This window comes from Aquarana catesbeiana, linkage group LG02 (genome assembly GCF_042186555.1).
Source record: "Aquarana catesbeiana isolate 2022-GZ linkage group LG02, ASM4218655v1, whole genome shotgun sequence".
Taxonomy (NCBI): domain Eukaryota; kingdom Metazoa; phylum Chordata; class Amphibia; order Anura; family Ranidae; genus Aquarana; species Aquarana catesbeiana.
In genome coordinates this window covers 204,217,325-204,244,390 of record NC_133325.1, presented here as the reverse complement: position 1 = coordinate 204,244,390, position 27,066 = coordinate 204,217,325, and the positions used below count along the sequence as shown (strand labels likewise).

Below are 27,066 nucleotides of genomic sequence, written 5' to 3'. Positions count from 1 at the left end.
TAACTTCCTGTCTAAAACCCAGCAAATAATGAATATTAACCTGACTCTGTGTCCCATGATGTATGAAAAAAAAATATTTTTTTTTCAAAATGGTCTTTTCTTGTTTATAGCTCAAAAAAAAAAAAAAAAAAAAAACGCACTGGTGATCAAATACTACCAAAAGAAAGCTCTATTTGTGGGGGGGGGGGGGGGGGGGGGGAGACAAATTTTATTTGGATACAGTGTCACACAACTGCGCAATTGTCAAAGTAACGCAGTGCCGCATTCCAAAAATGGCCTGGTCAGGTAGAGGGTAAAACTTTCTGGAGCTGGTTAATATCACTTTAACCACTTGCCTACTGTGCACTTTCACCTCCTTCCCAGGCCAATTTTCAGTTTTCAGCGCTGTTGCATTTGAATGACTATTGCGTGGTCATGCAACACTGTACTCATATCATTCCCCCCCCCACATACACACACACACACAGATAGGGCTTTATTTGGTGATATTTAATCACCACCGGGTTTATTTTTTGCTAAATTAAACAGCGGGATTGACTCGGTCACAGCCCGGATTGGGAGATATGTGGATTTTTATTTACAACCTTTGGTTCGTTCCACTCCTTATCTGCAGGACACTAGGGACACCATTAAACTCTTGGAATCAGTTCACTTTCAAAAAGGGATGATTCTTGCCACAGCCGATGTGGCTTCACTATACAAGTGCATACTCCACGATTTGGGTTTCAATGCAGTGGAGGGTTATCTGTCTAGAGATGCCAGACTCCCTCTTCTGCAACGTAATTTTATCATGCAGCTTTTGAAGTTTGCCACTCGGCACAATTATTTCTGGTTCCAGAACCAGTTTTATCTACAGAAGAGGAGGGGTGTGGCTATAGGGGTGAAATTCGCACCTAGCCTTGCCAACCTCTTCATGTCCCAGTTGGAGGAGGATGTCGTCTATGCAGCCCGGAGGCCCGAACTGGTTCTCTGGGCTAGATACATAGATGACATCCTCCTCCTTTGGGATGGCAATCGCCCCTCATTAGATAATTTCATGGCCACATTAAATATGAATGATAGGGGAATTTCCTTGAGCTATGAGGCTAGTACCTCTAGCGTTCACTTTCTGGATTTAGAGATCCTAGTGGTAGAACATATTTCAAACCTACCAACCGGAATGGTTACATTCTGGTCGATAGTTGCCACCAGGATCAATGGTTAAAGGCAATCCCACGTGGCCAATTTTTGAGGTTGCGTTGCAATTGCACCAGAACCACCGATTTTCTATCCCAGTCTATGATACTTAGGAACAGATTCCTTGAAAAGGGCTACTGTCCAGAACTTTTAGATAAAGAGATCAATAAGATTTTGTCACTCGAGAGGAGCTCCACTTTGATAGAGCATCCCAAGACCTCTTCTGACTCTAGATTTAAATGGGCCTTCACTACTACTTATTCTATTCAATCCAAACAAATTAGAAACATCTTTAGAAAACACTGGAAAGTGCTCTTGAATGATAGACTATTAGGCCCTGTTCTTCCCGAACGGGCGGTGGTCATATTTAGGGGTGCACGATCCATTCAGGGGCAGGTGGCCCCAAATGTGATTGATCCCCCGAAAAAAGTATCCTTTTTTCAAGACTGTCAGGGTTATTACCCATGTCGTAAGTGAAACGTGTGCCTTCACAACATTGGGGGGCGACATAAAATGTCTACATTCCAATCTACTGTTACATCCCGTATCATATGAAACAGTTTTCCACCTGTTCCTCCCAATATATTGTTTATTTGCTCACTTGTCCCTGCCATAAACAATATGTCGGCCGTACCATCAGGACTTTTTCCATTCGTGTTAACGAACACGTAGGTGGAATCAAGGGGGGGGGAAGTAAACATACGGTACCACGATATTACTTACAGCACCATAATAAAGACCCCTCAGGCACACTTTTCCAGGTGATTGATAGTTTCATCCCTCATTGGAGGGGTGAATCGCGACTTCAGGGCGTTTCACACCTCGAGACGTACTGGATCCATGAGTTGAGGTCCTACTTTCCGTTCGGATTGAACGTTGAGTGGGACCTCAACTCCTTCATCAATCAATCTTAGAGTTTTCGTCTATTCGATTGTGGTCCATTTTTAGTATGTGGCCCTTTAGGTTTAATACCTGAATATGTTGGCTTTGGAGTTACTTGTGCCTTTTGTTTTTCTCATGATAACCCCGTTTTTGGATGGCCCCTTTCAGGTGTGGCTAGAGGAACATATAGAATTCCTTTTCATACTTATACAGTTTATTGTATTGTGTTTGAGAGTATTTCCCTTTTGCATTGCGTTTTATATTTTCCAGCTGGTTTACCTTGGGATCATTCTTTATTGATTTATTTGTTTGATGTCTTATTTATATTTATTTATTTTTATTTATTTTTTATGCAAAATGTCATTCATGGAAAGTTTACCTGTTATGGGGGACATGTTCTTTCTTAATTCAGTGTGGCTAAATTTACTCCATTGACCCGTAGTGTGTTTGGGCTTTCTGACTTTGTTCCGTGGAGACACATTCATGTTGCCGCTGTGATTTTTCTCGCTGTTATCACGGGGTTTCCCCGTGGTCACGTGACGTTGTTTTTCTCCTGTTCACACTGCCCGGCCCCGATTGGATGAGGAGCCTTCACTCGACCGTGGTTTTCCGCGGTCGTGTGATTGGTTCTTCATAGATCACGCGGTCTGGGAGGGAGGTTAGCGTGATTGGCTGGGATCATTTACCCGGCCGCGGTGATGATTTCTGTTGAGACCACGGGAGGTCCCCGCGGTCATGTGACATGCTCTCCTCCTTGCCGATCATGTGACCACCAAATGAGGTTTGGCAGGCTTTATTACGCCACGTCATTTCCTTATGTTTGACACGTGGGTGGCTCTTCTTATGTACTGATGAATCGCGGTCCTGCACTCATTGGAGGATACACCCGCCTGTCCCTCTTAGCCCTTCGTTTATTAGCCTATACGACCATGTGACAAGCCTCCTGACTCGGTAGATGTTTCTGGTCCAATGAAAACAAATGGTATTTCCTCTTCCTAATTGGTGATGTGTTATTTGGTTATTTATAAATATTAGCAGTATGGAGTGGGTAGTCCATGCCCCAGTTGAAGATCAGTTGGTCAAAACGCATTGGGTGGTTGCCACCTCTCCATGCTGCCTCTGTTCTTTATGTGATCACGATTTTATTTGTAGAGTTTTTAAAAAATAAAAACCTCCCCCTTTTTTACCTGCACCATGCAGACGTTTTCATTTCTTTTTGCATACTACCTGGATGAGAGCAAATACCTTGTTGGGGCCACTTGTGACATATCCTGCCTCCAGAACCTGTAGTTTGGAACCCTCACACATGACCTGCCTGGAAGATTCCTTGATGTTCGGTTGAAGTCTATCCAACCAGCTCTACCCTCCTAAAATCCTTTCTTCTGCCCGGCTGGGCTTACTGCCTGATTGACTCCATGTCGCTGACAGGGGAGTCCACCCTACCCGGTAAGAGTACCCATCTTTTTCCATCCACCGATGTTGAGTATTACTGATGTTGGTTCTCTCTACTGATTTATACCACCCTTGTCAGCCCATGCTTGCCACCCACCATCCAGGATTGACCCCATCCGTGTTCTGACATTAATTGGACACTACACTATTTCATAACTTTTCACCGTGAGACTTTATGATTTATTTAATATTAGACGCACCATTGAGCCTAAGATTTGTGGACTTGATGTTATTTAGTCTAATTTTCGCTTAGCGCTGCATTTTACATTTTTCTTTTATTTTTTGCTAAACAAAGTGGGAAAAAAAATTTTTCTTAAATTCTGTTATAAAATTTTGCAAACGGTCATTTTTCTCCTTCAATGATGTGTGCTGATGAGGCTGCACTAATGGGCACCAATAATCAGTGTCCTTATTATCAGTGCAGATGTCCCCTTTCACACTTGCCAGGAACCGGTTCTCCTGAAGCTGTGACAGCACGTGAGGAAAGGAATGCCGATAACCTGCAAGTGTGTTTACATTGTGATCAGTTGTAATTGGACACAGCTGATCACATGGTAAAGGGCCACCGTGATTGGCCCTTTACTCCAATCTGTGTCTGAAGGACACAGCAATCACAGAGCACGGGGGGGGCGTGGTTCTGGGAGGACATCAATAGACTCCCTCCCAAAACTGCAAAGACCACGCTGTAGCTGTCATTCGGCAAGTGGTTAATCAGAGCCTAATGGACCACAAAGCAATAGCTTATAAGGCATAACATACCGTATTTATCGGCGTATAACACGCACCTTCAGTTTCAGGAAAAAAAAACTTTTTTTTTTTTTTTTTTTAAACTAACCACTTTGAAGCAAAATAATGGTCAGTGCCCATCTGCAGCTTCAATGCAGCCTGATCTGCGCCCATCTGCAGCTTCAATGCAACCTGATCTGCACCCATCTGCAGCCCGGTCTGCGCCCATCTGCAGCCCGGTCTGTGCCCATCTGCAGCCTCACCATCTCTCATCAATGCAGTGCAGGAAATCACCCAGCCATCATCTCCTCCTTACTCGGCTCTCAGACGGCAGTCACATACACAGTCCTGCCTCTGCCATCGGCATTGGACTAGCTCCTGTGATAGACAGAGTGTGACGTGAGAGCCGAGTAAACAGGAGATGACGGCTCTGTGAATTCCGGCAGCGCTCATCCCCCTCCTTCCCCTCTGAAGTACACTATTGGCGTATAACACGCACCCGTGATTTGCCCCCCATTTTTAGGGGAAAAAAGTGCATGTTATACGCCGATAAATACAGTAATTTGTTATTTGATGTGTAACTGTTAAAAGTTTGTCTTTTTGTTTACCTTGCCATAACAATATGATCCATACTTGTTATACTAATTACAATTTAGGGAATAGTTTTTATTAAAAAACACACACATAGAATTTACATTTTAAAGCCTAATATGTTTGCACACAACACTGCTATAAGAATAAACGTGGAGCGGGAAGGGCACTTTGTAGTCGATTACATGCTCGGCTCAAGACAATGACATCATGCAAAAAGGAAGCCTCACAGAAAAAAAAAAAAATGCAAATTGCAGTTTCTATGGTAACAAAGTAATCCAGAATAAGAGTGAAGTTGAATTTAAAAATGTGCCTGATTTAAGCAGAGTGTGGATGGTGGGGGAGCTTCACATCAAATACACTCATTAAATATATCAATGCTTTTCTGATCCTTGTGTTTTCTTCTTTTTGCTGCCACTGGCAAAGAAACATAATCAGAACATCAATTTTCAGGCCTGTGGATGCTGACAATATATGTAGCTAGGGACTGATGGGTATAACAGGAAAATATCATTTAGACAGTAGCACAGATGGCCACAATATTAAATCTCTCCCTCATACAGAATATGACAACTCTAACGGTTTACTGTAGTTTAGAACTCAAATGCTCTGCGTAAAGGTGATACATGTCGCAGTATCTCATTAGCTCATTGGTATTCCATGTCTTTTCATGGGACAACTTCATCCATATTAGAGCAGCACTGATGAATATCCAATTTAACGCTGCATGGCCAGAGGTTTGCAGACGGTAATAAATGTAATTGAAAACTAGTACTGACACATACCCCTTCCGGAGGAAAGCGTTTGCATTGTTAGGCTGGAGCTCGAGGGACCTCTTCGCATCCAAAACAGCATCTGCATTAAACCAAAGCATTGAAAATTCAAACACAGCTCTGAATTGCACCAGAAAGATTCACTGACTAAAAACCAATATCTGCAACAGAACGTGTACACATGCAGGTGCAGGCCAAATGTAACACTTGTGAAGCTCAACATTGAGGAAGGCATAGTCAACCTTTTGTTAGGAAAAATAGGATTTTTTAAAACAGCTTACCTGTAAAATCCTTTTCTTTCGAAGGACATCACGGGACACAGAGCCACAGTAATTACTGATGGGTTATATAGGTATCACTGGTGATTGGACACTGGCACACCCTATCAGGAAGTTCAACCCCCTATATAATCCCTCCCCCTTGCAGGGATACCTCAGTTTTGTAGCCAAGCAATATAGTGTATTAGAAGAGGGGCGGGACCTCTGTGTCCCGTGATGTCCTTCGAAAGAAAAGGATTTTACAGGTAAGCTGTTTTAAAAAATCCTATTTTCTTTCTCGAACATCACGGGACACAGAGCCACAGTAATTACTGATGGGATGTCCCAGAGCAATGCTACCTGAGGGGGGGGAACCACGACCAAGTAGGGTGCAATCAGACCTGAGGACCCTGTACCGCTGCCTGCAGCACACTACGCCCAAAGGTGATATCCTCATGCCTTCTCACATCCCCCTGATAGAATCTGGTGAATGTATGAACTGAAGACCAGGTTGCGGCCTTGCAGATTTGAGCCATAGAGGCCTGGTGATGCACTGCCCAAGAAGCACCAATAGCCCTTGTGGAATGTGCCCTGATCTGAAACGGAGGAATCTTCTGTTTCAAACCGTAAGCTTGAATGATCAACTGTCGAATCCATTTAGAAATGGTAGCTTTTGACGCTGCCTGTCCTCTATTGGGACCCTCTGGCAGCACAAACAAAACATCCGTCTTGCGGATCTGAGCAGTTGCCCCTAGATAGGCCTTAACTGCTCTTACTACATCCAACGAATGTAGAGATCTCTCTTCCGGAGAACAGGGATCTGGAAAAAAGGAAGGTAGAACAATGTCTTGGTTTAAATGAAAATCAGAAACCACCTTCGGTAAAAAACTAGGATGAGGGCGTAGTACCACTCTATCCTTGTGTATAATCAAATAAGGCTCCTTACAGGAAAGGGCTGCTAATTCTGATACTCTTCTAGCAGAAGAGATGGCCACCAGAAAAATCAATTTCCTTGTCAACAAGACCAAAGGAATCTGACTTATTGGTTCAAAAGGCTGTTTCTGTAACACAGCCAGGACCAAATTCAAGTCCCAGGGGTTTAGGGGCGCTTTAACCGGAGGATTAAGACGCATCACCCCCTGCATAAAGTTTCGGACCAAAGAATGCAAAGCAAGTGGCCGCTGAAATAATACTGATAAAGCAGAGACCTGGCCCTTGATGGTACTCAAGGCCAGCTTCATCTCTAATCCTAATTGTAGAAAATCAAGAATTCTACCTATGACATATTTCCTGGGATGCCAACCTCTGGATTCACACCAGGTTATATAAGCTTTCCAGACTCTATGATAAATCATCCTGGAAGCTGGCTTCCTTGCATTAATCACGGTAGATATGACAGGACCTGAGAGCCCACGACTCTTCAGAACGTGGGTCTCAATAGCCAAACCGTCAAATTTAGCATTTGTAAGGCATGATGGAACACTGGACCTTGAGATAACAGGTCTGGGCGTTCCGGTAGTGTCCACGGGGAACCTACTGTCATCCTTACTATTTCTGCATACCAAGTCCTTCTGGGCCAAGCGGGGGCCACCAGAAGTACCGACTTCCTTTCCTGCCTGATCCTGCGAAGGAGTCGTGGTAATAGCAGAATAGGCAGGAATGCGTAAATCAGTGAGAACCGATGCCATGGAATCACCAACGCATCCGTCCCGCATGCAAGAGGATCTTTTGTCCTTGCCACAAATCTGTCTGTCTATCTTTTTGTTGAATCGGGATGCAAAGAGATCTACATCTGGAACCCCCCATCTTTGGCATATGGCCCAAAAGACGTCGGGATGCAGAGACCATTCCCTTGGAAGTAACTGCTGGCGACTAAGATAGTCCGCCTGCCAATTCTCTATTCCCGGGATGAAAACTGCCGATATGCATGGCACATGCATCTCTGCCCAGACTAAGATCTGGTTCACCTCTTTTTGAGCAGCTTGGCTCCGGGTGCCTCCCTGATGATTGACATAAGCCACTGCTGTGGCATTGTCGGACTGGATCCTGACCGGACAACCCTGTAGCCTGATAGTCCAGGCCTTTAGAGCTAGATGTATCGCCCGGATCTCCAGAATGTTGATGGGTAAGGTCCTCTCTGTCTTGGACCATACCCCTTGGACCGCAGCCTGTTCCAGAACTGCTCCCCAACCTGACAGACTGGCATCTGTTGTTACCACCGTCCAGGTAACCGGTAGAAAGGATTTCCCCTTCTGCAGGTTTTCGGGTATGAGCCACCAATTGAGGCTCTGACGCACCGCATGCGACAGGTGCATCGGAAAGTCTAATGCCTGAACCTTCTTGTTCCAGGTCGACAGAATACTGTGTTGCAGCATTCTTGAGTGAAACTGAGCATAGGGAACTGCTTCGAATGAAGACACCATCTTCCCTAGTAGCCTCATACAAAGGCGGACTGAGGGACCCTTCTTGGTCCTTACTGTCAGAATCAGCTCTCTCAAAGCAGTGATCTTTGCCTGGGGTAGAAATATTTTCTCCTGGCTTGTATCTATAATCAGACCTAAATACTCCAGTCTTCTTACTGGTTTTAGGAAAGACTTTTCTAAGTTGAGGATCCAACCCAGGTGTTCTAGATACCTGACCGTGGTCAAGTTTCCATTCAAAGAGGCTACCGACCGGTCTATCAAGAGCAGGTCGTCTAGGTATGCTATGACAGCTATACCCTGAGCCCTTAATCTGGCCAGAGGAGGAGCCAAGATCTTTGTGAACACTCGAGGTGCAGTGGCTATCCCGAAAGGCAGAGCCACAAACTGGAAATGGCGCCCTCCTACCTCGAAGCGCAGAAACTTCTGATGAGCAGGAAAAATGGGCACATGCAGATATGCATCTCTGATGTCTATTGATGCCAGAAATTCTCCTCCCTGCAGGGTGGGAACTACTGTTCGAATTGATTCCATGCGGAAGGATTGAATCCTTAGGAATCGGTTCAGATCCCTTAAGTCCAGAATGGGCCTGACATCCCCATTTGGCTTTTGGACCGTAAAAAGGTTGGAATAGAAGCCCAATCCCTGGTCCTTTGCGGGAACTATCATAATGACCTCCTGCGACAAAAGTCGCTCTAACGCTAGAAGGAGCGACTGCTTCTTCTCTGGGTCTCTGGGAACATTTGATCTGAGGAACCGAGGAGAGGGGAATTCCTGAAACTCCAGCTTGTACCCTAAGGTTACCGTGGAGATTACCCATCTGTCCTGGAAGTCCTCCTGCCAGAGCTCTGAGAACTGTCGCAGTCTTCCCCCCACTCGAGTGAGCGGGGGCGCCCCCTCATGCAGAGGTCTTAGTGTTTTGCCTAGTAGGCTTCTTTCCCCGGGACTTCTTTTGTCCCTGGGGTTGACTCTTGTCTCTGGACCCCGATGGAGGCGGCCGTCGAGACTGCCTGGAGGCTGAAGCCCCCGGCGCTGGGGAAAGAGTCCGTTTGAAAGAGGGACGCTTACTCTTCTTCTTGACAGGTAAGAGAGTGCTTTTCCCACAAGAGATTCTCTTGATATAGTTATCCAAGTCCTCTCCAAACAACCTTGCACCACGAAATGGAAACCCAGCCAGTAGCTTCTTACATGGTGCTTCGGCTGACCAATTTTTCAACCATAGGATTCTACGTATATGCACCAACCCCAGTGAAAGACGGGAGGTTTGCACAATAGAATCTCTAATGGCGTCAACCACAAAGCATAAGGCTGCTGGAAGGTTAGCAAACCCCTGGGCCTGCTGTTCAGGTAATACTTTGATGACCTGCTTAACATGGTCTCTTAAGTATTGACAGACTCCAATCGCTGCTACTGCAGGTTGGGCCACTGATCCTGCTAAGGAGAAAACATCCTTCAATAGGGATTCCATCCTTTTATCTACAGGATCCCTGAGCATCTGAGCATTGTCTACAGGACAAGTCAGGCTATTATTTACGGAGGAAATGGCGGCATCAATAGCCGGTATTCCCCACATTTTAATAAACTTTTCTTCCATCGGATAAAGTGTTGAAAACTTTCTCGGCGGAAAAAAACGTTTGTCTGGGTGATCCCACTCAGAATAAATGAGCTTTTCAGGTAAAGTATGAACAGGAAAAGCATGTGCTGCTTGGAAAGGTTTCAGTGACCCCAAAGCAGAAGAGGATTCTTTAGCAGTTTCAGGTATGGGCAACTTAAATGTGGAGCGGACCAATCCAGTGAGGATCTGCACTAAGACTTTCTCCTCTTGGGAAGTCGCAGAGGGTCCCTCTCCACCTGATTCCTCCGAAGAGGAATCATCCGTCCCATCCTGAACCTCTGAAAGGGATTCATCTCCTTTATCCCAGAGCTCCTCTGTCTGAGGGTCTTGGGGAACAGAGGAAAGCCTAGTGCGTTTTCTTCCACTGAGTGAAGACGTAATCACGGCCATTAATCTTTCCTCTAGACCATTAATGGTTGAGGAAAAAACCTCTTGTGTAATATATACAGGGGCTGAAGTGCCAGAAGCAGGTGTAGCCCCTGACCCCGATGGCTCTCCCTGGCTAGCTGTCCCTGGCCCATCTTTAGGGGGGGAGGATGCTGCCGACAGGGGGCCCTCAGAACCTGAACGAGATCCCCTAGTGTCTCTGGTTCCTGGGGTGCTTGAACCTCTTCTACCCATAGTGCAAAGCAACAAGGTGTGAGGTATACAAATGAACACTGCCCGCTGAGCAATGTAGTCTGGCTAAAAGCCTTGCTACCCAATGCTCAGTCTGGTGTTACTTCAGTAAATGCTGCCTAGGAGAATGCCTGTGTCCCACCTTACATGCTACCGTCAGCTCTGTGTCTCTCAGAAGGCTGAGTGCACCTGTACAGAGTGCCTTTAATAGCCTGCAGCTGGCCTGAGTGGGAGTCTAAGCACCTGTGCTGACGTCCCGCCCCCTCCTCTACCGCCCCCCCCCCCCTCGAGTTTTGAAAAAAAAACGAGCGCTTCCCGCGCTGCCGACTCTCCTGTCATGCTTCTGGAGAAAGGCTGGGGATGGGGGGGGGGGGGGGGTTGAGGGAGAGAGGCTGGTAACAAGATCTGCCTAAACGGCTATCTTCAGAGATGGTGGCCATTAGGCCGCAGAGCCCGGGTGGTATAACCACTTTCTAGACCCCTGTGGCCCCTCTCTAGCCTGGGGGGGAACATTCAAACATGAGAAATCCCACTTTCCATCTTACCTGTTTGCAGCCTGCTTGAGACGCTGGGACATAATCAGCGATGAAAACACCTGAGACAGACAGTCAGCATGTGCAGGTTTGTGCTCTTGGCAGCCCCCGGTGGTCACAATAGGCATAGCATGCATTTACCTTAAAGGAGAAAAGCCACTAGAACTCAAAAATTCTGTGGAATCTCCTCTTACCTTATCCAGCCGCAGGGTGCTGTTTACACAGACCCAATCTTCACCTCTCACGGTGGGCTCCGTTTGAAAAAACCGTCAGAGACTGGGGCCCCCTACGAATAGGGGGATCCAACAGTTCTGGGACCGTAAAGCACCTCGCCAGAAATTAGGAAGTTTAAAGCCATTTTCTGATCTGCGGGGTCCAGCTCTCTAAAAAGAGAAGCATTACGGGTAAAACCTCGTTTCTTCGGACACGAGGCCCGGGTACCATTCAATTCGGCCATGAAAAGACACTTTGAATGGATCCGGTTCGCCTGGCTTGCCCCAGTATAGGATCTTAGGATATTCCCTTTGGAGCTCAGCACAGGACATCTTTACACGTCCATCACCTAAGACACTGGCCTAAAAACTGAGGTATCCCTGCAAGGGGGAGGGATTATATAGGGGGTTGAACTTCCTGATAGGGTGTGCCAGTGTCCAATCACCAGTGATACCTATATAACCCATCAGTAATTACTGTGGCTCTGTGTCCCGTGATGTTCGAGAAAGAAAATTAATAATAATAAAAGAATATATAAATAAAAATGAATAAGTGCATTTACAATTTTTTTTGCATTGGAGCCTGCAGTGGATAGCAGGTACAATGAACATGCTCCTGCAGACAATTCCTCCAACACCAGGTCAGTATAGAGGCTTAGGAAGTAATCAATGGACTGTGAATGCATTGATGTCACTGGCACTGGGACAGATGCATGTGAATGGTATGTAAATGGATGACGCAGCTGTGTGTGGCTCTGCCTGGAAGAACTCTGCCACATCTCTGCCTGGAAGAACTCTGCCACATATGCAAGTGGGTGACCATACCTAAATACGGGTGAAACATTGTCAGAAAGGTAGACTTGGTCTTTAACATTAAAGTAATCCTATGGTTTGCATTCACACTTGAGTGTTTTGTAACTTGAAACTCAAAAAAAGAAAATCAACAAACAAAAACCTATTGGTTTTCAATAGCCCTTGTTCACATCTGAGCGTCCTGTCACTTGTAGAAACGCCTATCGCTCAAAAAAGTACATGAGCTGCTTTTAAGGCAGAACTGAGCATTTTTGTCCCTCATAGACTTCAATGGAAATTCCTGAAAAGCGCCACATGAGCTTTATTGGACCATTTGTTTTTTTTAAGTGTTTTGTCACACACTTTCTGCTCAAACAGCAGCTCTCTGTCCCTTCTTCAGCTGCCCTCCACACCTTTTAGTTGAAAAACGCCTGAAAAAAATGCCTGACAAAAATGTGCAATTCTGCCCAAAAAAATGCTTAAAGCACTTGAAAACGTGACACATAGGTGTGAATGAAGCCTTAAAGAAAGCGTATGTTAATATGCAATAGGAGAAGTTACCTTTAGTGAAACTGCATATTAAAGCCAAATCAATAGAATCACATGAAAATTTCAACTCTTCTGCCACAAGTCAATTGTAGCACTGTCCCTTTCTAATAAAAAAGGCTTCTACAGAAAGAATTAACATCTTTATATAAATTCCACTCCCTCTTTGTTACTACTACTACTATAGTGACATGCTGCAAAGCTATCCTTTGTGTATGTAATTTTTTCAATCACATGTCTAGTTTGAATATAAAATAATTTTTTTGGAATACAATACAGAACACAGGAAGATGCAGAGATGAATATGTTATAGGCAGGTACCTTTCAAAGTGATTGGACAAAGGCAAAAAAGCTGCGAGGATCCCACATAACCCTTCTCACTCCTAGCAATTCTTTAGCAAGCAATGGAAGAACCATAGGTGGGAGAGGGTAACTCATGTCCTGTACTGTATTCCAAGAAAATACATTTTATAGGCAAGTCAAAAATCCTGGTCTATAGCCCACACACAGTACAGCAGGGGTCCCCAACTCCTGGGCCACGGACCAGTAGCAGTCCACAGCCTGTTAAGAACTGTGCCGCACAGGAATTTACAACATGGGAATGAAGAGCCGTAGCAGCTGTCTATTTCCAGCTATTGAAAGGGGTAGTGTGGTGTGCGATTCAATGTATCATACGGCTTTGATTTTTTATTTTTTTTTTATACAAAAAATTGATATGAAGTGTACAAAACGTACACCTCAATCATTGTAATGTACAGCAGCGCAATTCGCTGCGCGTTGTTATGTGTGAAGGAATGTGATGTAAATAATAATAATAATCTGAAAATGTCTATTTTCTTATGTGTATACATATTTTTCTCCTTACTCATTATATAAGTATACAGATTAGCTCTGTTCCTATGTTTTTCTCAAAATGGCGAGTACCCCCTACATCCCACACATCAGAAGAACGCGGAACTGAAGATAAAACCAAGGACAGCCAAACCTCGTTATGAAGATTCTCCATCTTCTTTTTTATCTTAACCAATGAGATGTACCTATTAGACTAACATAGCAATGACGTATTTGTGTGTATAAAACATTAGCACCGCCTTGAATAAATTAGAAGTGTAAGAAGTAACGGAGCTGAGCGTGTCTCAGAGTGTTTACTTTTATATGCATGCATAGCCACACTTTCCAATTAGAGACAGCAGCAGATAACCTTGGGCTCGATTGGAGCTCTTAATCATTTCCATAACAGCTGGTGCTGAAACCCGGGACCTCAGGCTACAGTCGAAGCTATACCGCGACAAGCATTCGGGTGTTAATTGATTGATAAGAGTGGGGTTTGCGCAGCCCTAACAGTACCAGTAAGTTTGATTTATATTCTTACCACTGTACGACTTTCTTATCTTTCGGTTGACGGCTGGATTCTGTCGGTATGCTGAGACTGTCTTAGAGGCAGGTATTTCCTCGCTTGAGGTTGTTTTAACGAACCTGCCAATGGGTTTCTGCTGACTGTATTTTTTGTTCACTGTCTGCCATTCTTTGGGCTACGAAACTCAGCAGTCTAAAAGTGTTACATGTGTGAATGTGTGATCTCATCTCCAGATGAGCTGTCGGCCTCTGGAATGAGATTGTTTCCCTTGTAGCAAACGTTTATAGACGGGTTACTCTGGGTTTTAACGAACCTTTGAGGGTTATCTCAGCTGCTGGCTTTGCAGTCTGAAAGTGTTACAGATGTCTCACCCCAAGACGAGTTGTCGGCCTCTTGGTGTAGAGCTGTAATAAACGTCTATAAACGGGTTTATTTTTGCAGGGTGGTCTGCCCTTGTGGTTATCTTAGCCTGCTGAAATTTTGCAGTTCGAAGAGTGGCAGGTGTAATGTCCTATCGTGAGTGTATTTGTGGTTTACTGTTTGCTATACACGAGAGGGGTTGGGTACTGGTTAAGGTCGGAGGGGGGGCTGCCCAGGGGATCTGTTGGGTCGCGGGCCGTTGCTCCTCACTACCCCTGACGTGTTTGTTCTTGTTCTGAGATTAACCTAGGAGCGCAGTCTTATGTGCCCCCACCCAAAGAATTTGTTGATAAAGAACACTGAGAAAGAATATTAACCTCTTGGTTGTACGTATTCTCCTCTCAAGCCGTTAGTCGAGAAACAGAGAGAGAAAAGAATGTGATTGTAAAGAAGGAGAGAAGAAGATGTTGAAATAGTTAACAAAGTTGAAAGAAGTGGCGAAAGTTATGTTGCTAAAGAAACAGGGAGAAAAATCCTGTGTGATAAAGAAAATTGGATAAAGGAAGTTAAGAAAGATGGCGATTGTATTATGTATGTGTATCACAGAGTTGAGGATATGTTGGAACTTGAAACAAAAGGAGGGGAGGGACAGCACTGCCCTCCGTCTAACAACCACTCCTTTCTCACCACCCAAGCACAACCCACTGTGACAACTCAGCCCGGCGGCCATCTTAGTGCACCTATGCCTTCACTTTCTACCCAGCCCAGTACACTTCCTGCCGGCGGCCATCTTGGTACACCCAGTAAGCTTAAACAGCCTGTACCCAGCCCTCCCTGTTTTAAACCAAGATGGTTTATACCACACACCTGTCTTCCCCAATACGGAAGCACCACATTCCCAGGCCGGATATGTTAATGATGAAGAAGCGTCTGAGTGGGAAGCCCAACAGCAGGCAGCAAGGCCACCCACTAATTTAACCCCCAATCCGGCTCCAGACTCTCAGTTCCGAGAGGATCTCAAACACATGCTGGCAACCGTAAGGAGTAGTGCCCCTTGCCAGCCCCCGCCCCAACAACAGTCTCGGTCACCAAGAAGGGGCACCAGTGATGTATGTCGCTTTTACTCCATCACAAGCAGAGGCCTTAGTGACAAGTCTGCCTGACCCAGAGAAGCAGCCAATTCCCTTCTACCACAGGATAGTGCAGATACAAGAAACTTACTCAGCTGCCTGGAGAGACTTGATCAGCTTATGCCAAATCAAAGCAGGACATGTCTTTTGGCCAGTTATGCAGACAGCCTTCAATGATGCCTGCCTGACAAGTGCCACTTCCTACACCTCAGGCGTGGAGTTCTGTGCACAACTCCACGACTGGGCAAAGGAGAAGTTGACGGATCAGATCACCACAATCCAAGATATTACCCAAGATAAAGGGGAGTCTGTGAAGAAGTATCATGCTAAACTCGTACAGGCCTTTGATGATCTGAGTTTCTCCCACTATGAAAAGAGACACACACGTTTCCTGCGTGGGAATGGATGGGGTGCCCCGCTCCAGTCCACTTCCTGATTTGCTTGCCAGATTTGTGGTGTCCTCTACATGTCCCTTGAATCTACTAGGAGCTGATGTGTTGTCCAGACTACAGGCCTCAATCAGGACACGCCTGAAGGGGGGATGAAGTTACATACTCCCCTATCTTTAGAAGACTAATCTGCTTTGTGTTCTCTGCCTCTCCTGATGACACTTAATGAAGCAAAAACTTCAAGTTCAATACTGCAGGAAGTACTTGACAGAATCCCTGTGTGCCCTATGGTCCACAGGGCCGGAAGACAACGGTCACTTAAAGGTGCCACCAGTTTCAGTCAAGCTAAAAGAGGGCGCATCATTGCCCCGGAAACCACAATAACCCCAAGAAGAGAACCCCTAAAGAAGAACCAGGTACCTGCTGTGGATGCCTTTGACTGCAAAGTACCTCACAGAGGTGGACCTTACAAACGTTTTCTTCAGTGTCCACCCTCACCCCTCCTGCTTGTACCTTTTTGCATTCATCCACGGAAAGAAACGGCAACATACCTAAATAGTTGTGCCGCAAGGGGCACAGAACTTTCCAAGCCAGTTTGCAAAAGCTATGGCTATCATCCTTGACACATGACAAGAGGAACAGCCAGAAGTGATTCTCTTCCAACATGTTGATGACCTTCTCCTTTGTGCAGCTGACTTACCCCCTGTTGAAGTCACCTCAGAAAGCCTGTTGTGCTATCTTGCCAACCAGGGCTGCAGAGCCTCAAAGCCCAAATTGCAGTGGTACTCAACACCTGTCATTTTCCTTGGACTAATTTCCCAGTGCAGAGCATGGATTCCAGAAGCCTTCCTACTGATGCTCTGCAATCAGACCCTTCCAGATGTCTCCTGAAGAAATATCTAAAGTTTGAAGCCTTTAAGTGCGCCACCCCCGGCGCTAGGGCTCCCAGCCTACGACAAAACGCTCAAGTTCTTTGTATCCGAACGTCTGGGACATGCTGCAGGTGTACTCACCCAATCACACGGCATCAGCCTACGCCCCATAGGATATTATTCCTGTCGGCTGGATGCGGTAGCAAGAGGAGGCCTATTGTGTCTGCGAGCTGGATTTGCTACACAAGCCTTGCTTGACAAAACTTTGAACTTGGTCCTCGGACACTGCCTCGTTCTGCTTGCTCCCCATGACGTTGTTGCCATATTCAACCAAGATCCAGCCGAAACACTTGTCCACTACCAGACACTTGAGACTCCTGTGTTCCCTCCTACTGGACAGCATTACTCTATTAAGTTGTCAAACACTGAACCCTACCACCCTTCTTCCACTTCTCGAGGGGGGAAAGGAGGAGGAGGAGTAGAGTCTTGACTTGTCACCCCATGACCACACAGGACACGCGGTCACCACTGAAAACACTGTTCTACAAGCTGAAGCCTTACCACCGGTGATGTCTACACAGGAGGCAGAGCTGTAAGCACTTACTACAGCATGTAAATGGGCAGAGGGAAAAAGAGCCAACATTCATATGGACTCAAGATATGCTTTCAGCATTGCCCATGATAATGGTGTTATCTAGGACAGAGGATTCCTGATGGCTGCAGGAACACCTGTGAAAACTTGATTGATGCCTTGCTTCTCACAACCCAAGTGACTATTATGAGTAAAAGCACACGACAAACTGAACTCAAAGGAAGCTTAAGGCAATCATCTAGCCAATTCAGCTGCCAAACAGACAGCTGGTGGTCCACGGGAAGTGGACAGCAGGGTGGTAGAAGACCACCCCGTGCTTACCTTACAGACTTTCCCAGTGGACAGAGTTTATCTAAAAGAACTACAGGAAACAACAAGTCCGGATAAGAAGGAAAGCTGGAAACGGAGAGGAGCAACTCTCAGAAATGGACTATTCGAGTGCAACAAGAAGCCTTGTCTACCCAGGAGTATGTACCCAGCTGTGGTGCAATGGGCACATGGAGCTGCCCACTTGACAAAGACTTTTATGAACTCTCTTATCAACAAGTGTTGCACCAAGAGTTACTCCACTGACCGACAACTTCTGCAGATCATGCATTATCTGCACCAAATGTAACCCAGGATGCACAGAAGAAGCACAGAAGAAGCACCTGGCAAAAGCCCTATACCCCATTCCAGAGGATGCAAATTGATCATTCTCAAGTGCCAAGAAGTGGCAGATTCGAATACGCCCTAGTGGAAGTGGTCATGACTGCCAGGACAACAGCTAAGAAACTACTGAGTGAGATAGTATGTAGATTTGGGGTCCCAGAGGTGATATTGAGAGATCAGGGCCCAGCCTTAACAGCAACCCTTACTAAAAGAGATTTGGGCAGCACTGGGGGTTCAGTTGACACTACACATCCCATACCACCCTCAAAGTAGCGGGAAGGTAGAAAGGATGAATGGGACATTAAAAACAGGATGTTAAAGATGGCCCAAGAGACTAACATGAGTTGGCCAGACAGTTAGCCCATTGCCCTGTTCAGTGTCAGACACACCCCCAGGGGAAACATGCCCTATCCTCTTATGAAATTTTGTTTGGTTCAGCTCCCAGACTTGGTTGTTACTTTCCACAACAGTTACAGTTGCAGTCTGATGTGTTGACTAATTATGTAACCACATTATCACAAGAATTAACCTGAATGCATGTCCAGGTGTTTTCTTCCATTCCAGATCCTGAATTAGATACAGGAACACACCAACTACTGTCTGGAGATCCTTGAGCCAAGTTATGATGGTCCATTCCAAGTTTTGCTGACCACAGCCACCTCAGTCAAGTTGGCCAGGAAGAACACCTGAATGCACGCTCATCACTGCAGGAGAGCGTGTTTTCGGGTGCTGCATATACTTTTTCTGTTTGATCTAGGGGGGAGGGGCCCAGGGGGTGGCCATCACAAAAATGATAACATAATTACGTTTTGGTGTAACTCCTCAGGTACACATGTGACCACCTTTACCTTAGATTACTGTGACATAGTACCTTGTCCGTTTGACCCTTCATGGTGATGCCATTGGTACAGTGATATCCCTGACGGTAAGGACATATATGTATGCCACACAGACAGTTACTGGGGACAGAGTTGTGGTTTCTGTGGGGGCCAGTGGGTTGGAACACAGGGCCAGACTGGGAGACCACAGAGTGCATTAGACAAAAAAGATGAAAATAGAAAGCCCCCATATCCTAACCAAAGATACCCCTGATACATACACTGACCCAGCACACAGTCAGAGGAGGAAGCGAGCAGCTCTCTCCGGAAGCTTTGATCCTCATGTATACATACATGTCATAAGGGTTACAAGGGGGGTCCCTGATGAATTTAAAGCCAGGGATTAGGTAAAAGCTGGTTTTGAGTCTTTGATTCCCATAAAAACTGTCAGCAAAAATGTAGATTGGATTAACTACATGTCATGGTTATGCAATAGTGTTTGTCGATCAACATACCTGTCTCCATGTGTTCATCTCTAGAGACCAGCTGACCCTCGCCTGACTGCTTTTGTAACCTCTCCTCTAAGCATGGCCGCACCCCAGGCCCTATCAGGGAACCATATATTAACCTGTGCACTGCAAGCCAGCAGTGCTGATCAACCACTGTGTGTTAGCCTCTGTGTGTACTTGCTGTGTTTCCTACATCTGATTCCTGTTACCGACCTTGGCTTGTACCTTACTTTCCTTGTTGTTCCAGCCTGCTGCCTCCTTCCTCTTCTCCTGTAGTCTACCGTGAGCGTGAGCTGTGAGACCCTGGGGGCCGCGACCTGGAGCCAGACTGCGGCGCAGTCCATCCTTATCATTAAAGGCTCTGGTGAACACCTGCTGGCTCTTAGACTCCGTGCCCTGGGGAATCTATGCTCTAGCTCCCAGTGGGATCTGTGTCAGTGATCCAGTAGACCTGATTCCTGAACCTCCCAGGGTTTAAGCCGCAGCAGTCAGCCGTAGGGTCCACTACCTTGCGGTGCACTCCTGATCCCAACGGTGTGCATCTGTCACCCAGCCTCTAGGTGACCTGACACTACACATATTATAACCAACAGAGATTTGTAAATTACTCTAAAGATGCCCTCCAGCGAATTGCTGACCAGTTAGCCCCCACTTCCTACATGACATTCCAGGACCGGATGGCCTTAGACATGGTGCTAGCTGGGAAAGGAGGTGTTTTGTAAAATCATAGGAAAAAACGGGAGCCTGTTGTACATACATTCCTGATAATACTGGCCCAAATGGTAAGGTTACTTTAGCTATAAAGAAATTAGAAGATCTGTCATTGGAGTTGAAGAAGAACTCAGGTATCACAGACCCATGGGAGCAATATTTTAGCTGGATGAGTGGGTGGCAGAAGGTGCTCGCCCAGATACGGGTAAGGGTATTAATAATCCTGGTTCTTTTAGCCCTGATTGTATGCTGTATTCTACCTTTCGTAAAAAGTTAATGAGCAAGGCTGTAGACAATAGCACACCTACGTTTCTCCACCAAGAAGAAGAGGACCCCCTTATGATGGGAGATGACAAACCCTTCACTCCTCTACAGTCACTCCCTGTCCATAATCTCACAATCCTATAGGGTTATAGGGATAGATAGCGCCTGACTGCACCTCTCCAGCTGTATTGAGGGAAGTGAACAGTTGCTGCCCAATTCTATATACAGCCTAAAAGAGTTGCTGAGGAGAAGGGCCAGGCCAAAGTGGGACCTTTAGTATTAGGGATAGAAAAGAGAAAATAGTCATTTTAGGGGGGATTGTGAAGGAATGTGATGTAACTAATAATAATCTGAAAATGTCTATTTTCTTATGTGTATACATATTTTTCTCCTTACTCATTATATAAGTATACAGATTAGCTCTGTTCCTATGTTTTTCTCAAAATGGCGGGTACCCCCTACATCCCACACATCAGAAGAACGCGGAACTGAAGATAAAACCAAGGACAGCCAAACCTCGTTATGAAGATTCTCCATCTTCTTTTTTATCTTTACCAATGAGATGTACCTATTAGACTAACATAGCAATGACGTATTTGTGTGTATAAAACATTAGCACCGCCTTGAATAAATTAGAAGTGTAAGAAGTAACGGAGCTGAGCGTGTCTCAGAGTGTTTACTTTTATATGCATGCATAGCCACACTTTCCAATTAGAGACAGCAGCAGATAACCTTGGGCTCGATTGGAGCTCTTAATCATTTCCATAACATATGCAAGTCAGCACTTTGTGCTGCAATAAAATGCAGCATGTCTGCATTTTATCGCAGCATGCTGAAGCACAGCCAATCATTTCCAGTGTGTCCTTGTGGTGACAGATTATGTTTTACAATGCAGTAAAATGTCAGTCACCAAATATTGTGCGAATTAGCCCCAGTACAACAAAATCAGTCCCTGGGGACAAAGTTTGGGAGCCGCTGCAGTACAGAAAACAGGTAGGATCCAGAGACAACTCGGATGTCCCCAAGCAATATCAATAAAGAAAAAGCACAACAGCACCAACAGGCCCACAATGAAGGGGGGGGGGGGGCACACCACAAAAACACACCAGCCCCAATTGATACAGCAGCCTGAAGCACCTTGGAAAACAAAAGCAGCATTGGCTGAGTCTTAAACATCCACCTGGTAAAATCTTGTAAAACGTGGGAACTAAAGACTAGGCGGTAGCCTTACAAATCTGCAATGCAGAAGCACCTTCCTCTACATGTACCTCTGAAATTTTTGCCAGTATGTCCCCCCAGGATCTTCACTGGTGGAAGAAATGCCCAGCCCAGGGTTGTATCCAAGATGAGGCTCAGATACTACAAGCAGTGTGTCAAAACAAATGTTTGGAGGTTAAGGGGGTTGCAATATCTAATCCGTCCAATGAATTGCCGAGGACAGCATCTGAGCAGACCAGGCCCTCTACAGCAGGAAGTCCAGGTACCACAAAAGAAAGACACCCAGGGAGCATAGCAAGGCAGGGGTCAGGATCTTTGTGAAAACCAATAGAGACATGGATAGACCAAAAAAAAAAACACACATGAACTGAAAAGTGACAGTCACCAAGGTCAAAACACAGAAGTGTTGCTACAAGGGAAGGGGGCGGGGGGGACATACAAACAAGCATCTGTGATGTCCACCGAAGCCACAAAGTCCCCATGCTGAAGAAAAGGGATTATGGCTTTGGCCAATGCAAACCAGAATTCTTGGATCCACAGATATTTGTTGAGGACCTAGAGATCTAGGGTTTCAGGAATGTGAACAAGTTGGAGTAGAAACCTTGGAACCTCTTTCCTGCCAAATGGCAATCTGAAGAGACCCTGCTCGCTGTGGGGTAGAGTATAGAGTCGAAGGCTTAAATGGGGGACTAAAAAGGAACTGAAATGATAGCTTGTAGCTTTAGATGACAGACTGATCCCAAAGAGCTGGAATGTTCTGAGACCAGACAGCCGTAAACTTTGACAGACATCTCCCTACTTGAATAAGTGGGGACATCTCTTCACTGCGTATAAGGTTTGTGACCAGGCTTGGACTTCCAAGGTTGTGATGGAACTAGCTCATGGGACTGGGAATGGAGGGCAAGACCTGCAAGAGAGGAAAGATGAACCTGGACAGAGTATGGGAGACTTACCCTTAGGAGCCTTCAGCTACTGTTTACTAGGCAACAGGGTACTCTTACCCCAGTGACCTTCTTAATAAAGAAATTGAGGTACTCGCCAAAAGGAGACGTCCAGCAGTGAAGGGAATCCACTTCAGGCGCTTCTTTGCACACAAGTCCGCCAACCAGTACTTGAGCCACAAGAGTCCACACATCTGGACAGATAAGAGACTTGCTCTCAAAGGCTGATACAGTGGTCCAGAGATATGTATTCTGCATCATGGTCCATGAGCTTGGTAAATGCTGGTTATATCAGGCACATCGCCATGGAGGCAAATGCCAGCTGCAATGCTGGCCCAACCAGAGAAATAGAGGCCTTGAAAAGAGGTTTAGACCCTTTGTCTAAAAGCCTGGACATCCTCGGCCCATTGACACAGGAAATAGAGGGATCAACCCCATAAACAGCCCACTTTTGGAGAAGCAAGCCTTCTAACAAGTACTGCTGAGGAGAGTGTTTTGGAGGGACAGAATTTTTTTTAGGATGAAGCCAGTCACCATATGGAATGTCCTCCACCAAGAAGCGAATGGTAAGGTTTTTGCATGTTTAAAGGGAAGCCATGCTTGACACCTCAGGTCGCGAAGGCTCCAGTGGGTCACAAGTGCATCAATTAGTACTGAGATCGTATGTTGCCGTTTTTGCGATAGCCCAGAAGGCAGTGTCTCCTCCTCAGAGGAGATGAGCCATCAGCCACCAACCCCCCCCCCCCACCCTCCATTTTGACTACTCTCCCCTCTGCTGGTAATTTTCACCTGTCATGAACGCATCAGAAAAAGATTGTGAGGCATAGGGGGTGACGAGTGTTTTCAACTCCTGTGACCCACTGGTTGGTTCAGGTCTCAGATTTGCTGCATAATTCAAACATGGGAGCCACAATATCCTTTCTTACTTAGGCAAGAGAGAGCAAAACACATCATGGGTAAATGGAAAAGAGTGACATAGGCAGAAAATCTTAGGGGGATCAACGGTGCAAAGTATCAGTGGATGTATCCCCAGGCCTGTGCCACTATCCCTCATAGTACCAGGAAAGCCCTTTTTCCCTGTCCCAGACCTCTTCTTTGTAGGGTCCACCAAATGTTGTGAGGGAGTACCTTGTAAGAAGGCACCGACTTTGACCCACCATGCAAGAAAGCAGTTAAATGTAGCAGGTCCCCATGTCATACTGAAGATCCAGCCAGACTAAAGTATTTCTGCACAATTTCCCTTTGCTTGTAGCCAGTAAGTTACCACCACTGTAGCCAGATAAGCAAGCATGAAAGCAGCAGTTGGGAAACGTGTGCTCCAGAACAGTTGGGGAATCGTGTGCTCCAGAACAGTTGGGAAACGTGTGCTCCAGAACAGTTGGGAAACGTGTGCTCCAGAACAGTTGGGAAACGTGTGCTCCAGAACAGTTGGGAAACGTGTGCTCCAGAACAGTTGGGAAACGTGTGCTCCAGAACAGTTGGGAAACGTGTGCTCCAGAACAGTTGGGAAACGTGTGCTCCAGAACAGTTGGGAAACGTGTGCTCCAGAACAGTTGGGAAACGTGTGCTCCAGAACAGTTGGGAAACGTGTGCTCCAGAACAGTTGGGAAACGTGTGCTCCAGAACAGTTGGGAGACGTGTGCTCCAGAACAGTTGGGAAACGTGTGCTCCAGAACAGTTGGGAGACGTGTGCTCCAGAACAGTTGGGAAACGTGTGCTCCAGAACAGTTGAGGAACGTGTGCTCCAGAACAGTTGAGGAACGTGTGCTCCAGAACAGTTGAGGAACGTGTGCTCCAGAACAGTTGAGGAACGTGTGCTCCAGAACAGTTGAGGAACGTGTCCTCCAGAACAGTTGGGAGACGTGTCCTCCAGAACAGTTGGGAAACGTGTCCTCCAGAACAGTTGGGAAACGTGTGCTCCAGAACAGTTGGGAAACGTGTGCTCCAGAACAGTTCAGGTCCCAAGAGGAAAGCCACTTTGTCTGGAGTATGTGCAGAGCACATTGGCGGCTTAGATTCTCAGAAAGGGCTGAATGAGTCCCTCTGAGTCACGGAACAGTTACAGAAATCAGAACAGGACTTAAATGCAGGAAAGTGAAAGGGAGAAGGAGCAGGGGACTAGCACACCAGGTCCCCAAGACCAAAGTTCAAAGAGATAAGGGAGGAAGGGGGGACCAATCCAGCAGCTTTTAGGGACTGGGTACTGGACAGCAGAAGTCTAAAAGAGAAGGACGGGAATTCACCCTTCACACCCCTGGCTTCACCTACTTCGGAAGGACGTAAACCTCAGGAAAAATATCTTCAGGGACAGAGTCACACTGATCAGATCGCCACTGAGACCCGTATAGCACTTTGTGGCTAACCCAAGGTGGGCACCTAATACAGGATCCAGTGTCCAAAGTAACCTTACAGGCTTTCCCTTTGTCTTTTTCGGTGGGGTCTGGTTATGGTCTCTGAAGCTCTCATCACTGAGCAAGGATCCACAGGCTGTGACATGGCCAGTATGCAGTTCCTTTCCCTACACAACATATCAGGCCCCGACCATTACAACCTTCACGGACCGACGACACCAGAAACCTTAAGAGACATAGCCGTGCACTGGAGCGAGTGTGGCACAAAAATCAAATCCCAGCATGCATTAACCAAATATAAAATTTGCTTTCTTAAAATACAATTCCTGCCTCCATGCTGCCAAACAAGCCTACTTTGTCACTCTCATTAGTACTCTGTCCTCTACTCTACGTTTAACTCTTTCCCCACCATCTCTACCCAGTAACTCACACACTACTCACGAGCAATCACTTTAAAAATCAAGAATGATGCAATTTGTGCAGGCATCTCCACCGCACAGACACCTAGCCCACTTAACATAAGAAAAAAAGAGAAAAGAGAGCGCACCAGCCTAGTGCATTATCCTTGACAGGTTTATTGAATTAAAAACAAGATAAAAACTACTCACAAAAGTCGAAGGTAAAATCGCATAGTAAACATACAGAGGCAATTGTTCCAGTGGTAGCAGTTGTCCAGGTCCCAGGAAGGAGGCATACGGACCGCTGCTGGCTTACGCGTTTCGAAGGTTTAACCCTCTTCATCAGAGCCTTGTTCTGAAGAAATACCGCAGTGATTTCTTCAGAATAACAAAAGATCCAGCCCTGACGGTCTTGACATCGGGCCGACCCGGAAGCTATCCTTGGTCCCCCTGGATCCTTCTCTGGAGGCTTCAACCACCTGGCTATCCACACACTTGCCCCATGTGGCACACTGCCTGTACGACTCTGTCGCCGACAGTGTCCACCTTTTCCGGTAAGAGCGCCCACATCTCATTCAGTGTTTGATGATCCTTTTATTTGAGGTTTCTTCCACGGATAGAGTTGTGTTCCCATTTCACCGCTCCTGCACCTACACCATTATATTGGACTTTTTGTTCTTACTTTTGGACACTATTTATTTAATTACATTCTTATTTGAGGTTTATACCATATACATTTTTTGGTTTATCTATTTGTTTGCAGATGGACTTTTGCACAAATTATTCATTTATTCATACACACGGTGTTCATCAATTGTGTACATTTTTCAGCGCTACATTTTGCATTTTTTCCATACCTAAAAAGCCCTCACTGGACCCCACCAGCCTGAACAACTTAAGACCCATCTCCTTGCTCCAGTTTGCATCAAAACTTTTAGAATGCTTAGTCTACAACCGTCTGAGCTCCTACCTCACTGACAAAAAACCTTCTTGACCACTTACAGTCCGGCTTTAGCTTACTACACTCCACTAAAACTGCCCTATTGACACTCACAAAGGATCTACTAACTCCTAAAACCAATGGCCACTACTCCATACTCATACTACTAGACCTCGTTGCAGCCTTTGATAATGTTGACCATCCCCCTCCTCAAAAAACTCCACTCTTGGCCTTCAACACTCTGCTCTCTCCTGGTTCGCCTCCTACCTATCACAGTGCTCCTTCAGTGTTACCTATAACTCGGTTTCCTCCTCTCCACTTCCTCCTTGTGTAGGGGTACCTCAAGGCTCTGTCCTCGGATCCCTCCTCTTCTCCATTTACACCTCATCTCGTGGTCAATTAATAAACTCCCATAGCTTCCAGTACTATCTCTATGCTGGTGACACACAAATCTCTCTACTCCTCACCTCACTTCTTCCGTCTCCTGTCAAATTAGTAACTTACTGACATATTAGCATGGATGTCTCACCACTTCCTCAAACTCAATCTTTCTAAAACTGAGCTCTCATCATTTTTCCTCCGGCCCATGCCCTCTCTCCTGACTTCTCCATTAAGATCAATAAAACAACCGTCAGTCCCTCCCCTTGTGTAAGGGTGCTAGGTGTAATCCTGCACTATGACCTGTCCTTTCAGCCCCAAATCCAATCGCTGTCCGAATTTTGCAGACTTCACCTCCGTAACATCTCCAAAATACGCCCCTTTCTAACTGTTGAAACCACCAAGCAACATATTCACTCACGTTTTATCTAGCCTTGTCTATTTTAATTCCCTCCTAATTGGCCTACCTCTCTGCAAGCTATTCCCTTTTCAATCTATCATGAATGCCCCTGCTAGACTCATCCACCTTACCAACCGTTTCCACTACCCCTCTCTGCCAAATGCAAAACACTACAAAGCCATTTACAACTCTGC

The 27,066-nt window shown here is 45.9% G+C and overlaps 1 protein-coding gene across 1 annotated transcript in view; it reads right to left on the bottom strand.

Moving 5' to 3' along the window:
• SUGT1 (SGT1 homolog, MIS12 kinetochore complex assembly cochaperone) overlaps positions 1-27,066 on the bottom strand; it is a 232,010-nt gene that overhangs the window by 177,654 nt on the left and 27,290 nt on the right. Inside the window, exon 5 of the mRNA XM_073614228.1 lies at positions 5,613-5,682. Within this exon, the coding sequence (XP_073470329.1) occupies positions 5,613-5,682 (70 nt within the window). The remainder of the gene's footprint in view (positions 1-5,612; positions 5,683-27,066) is intronic.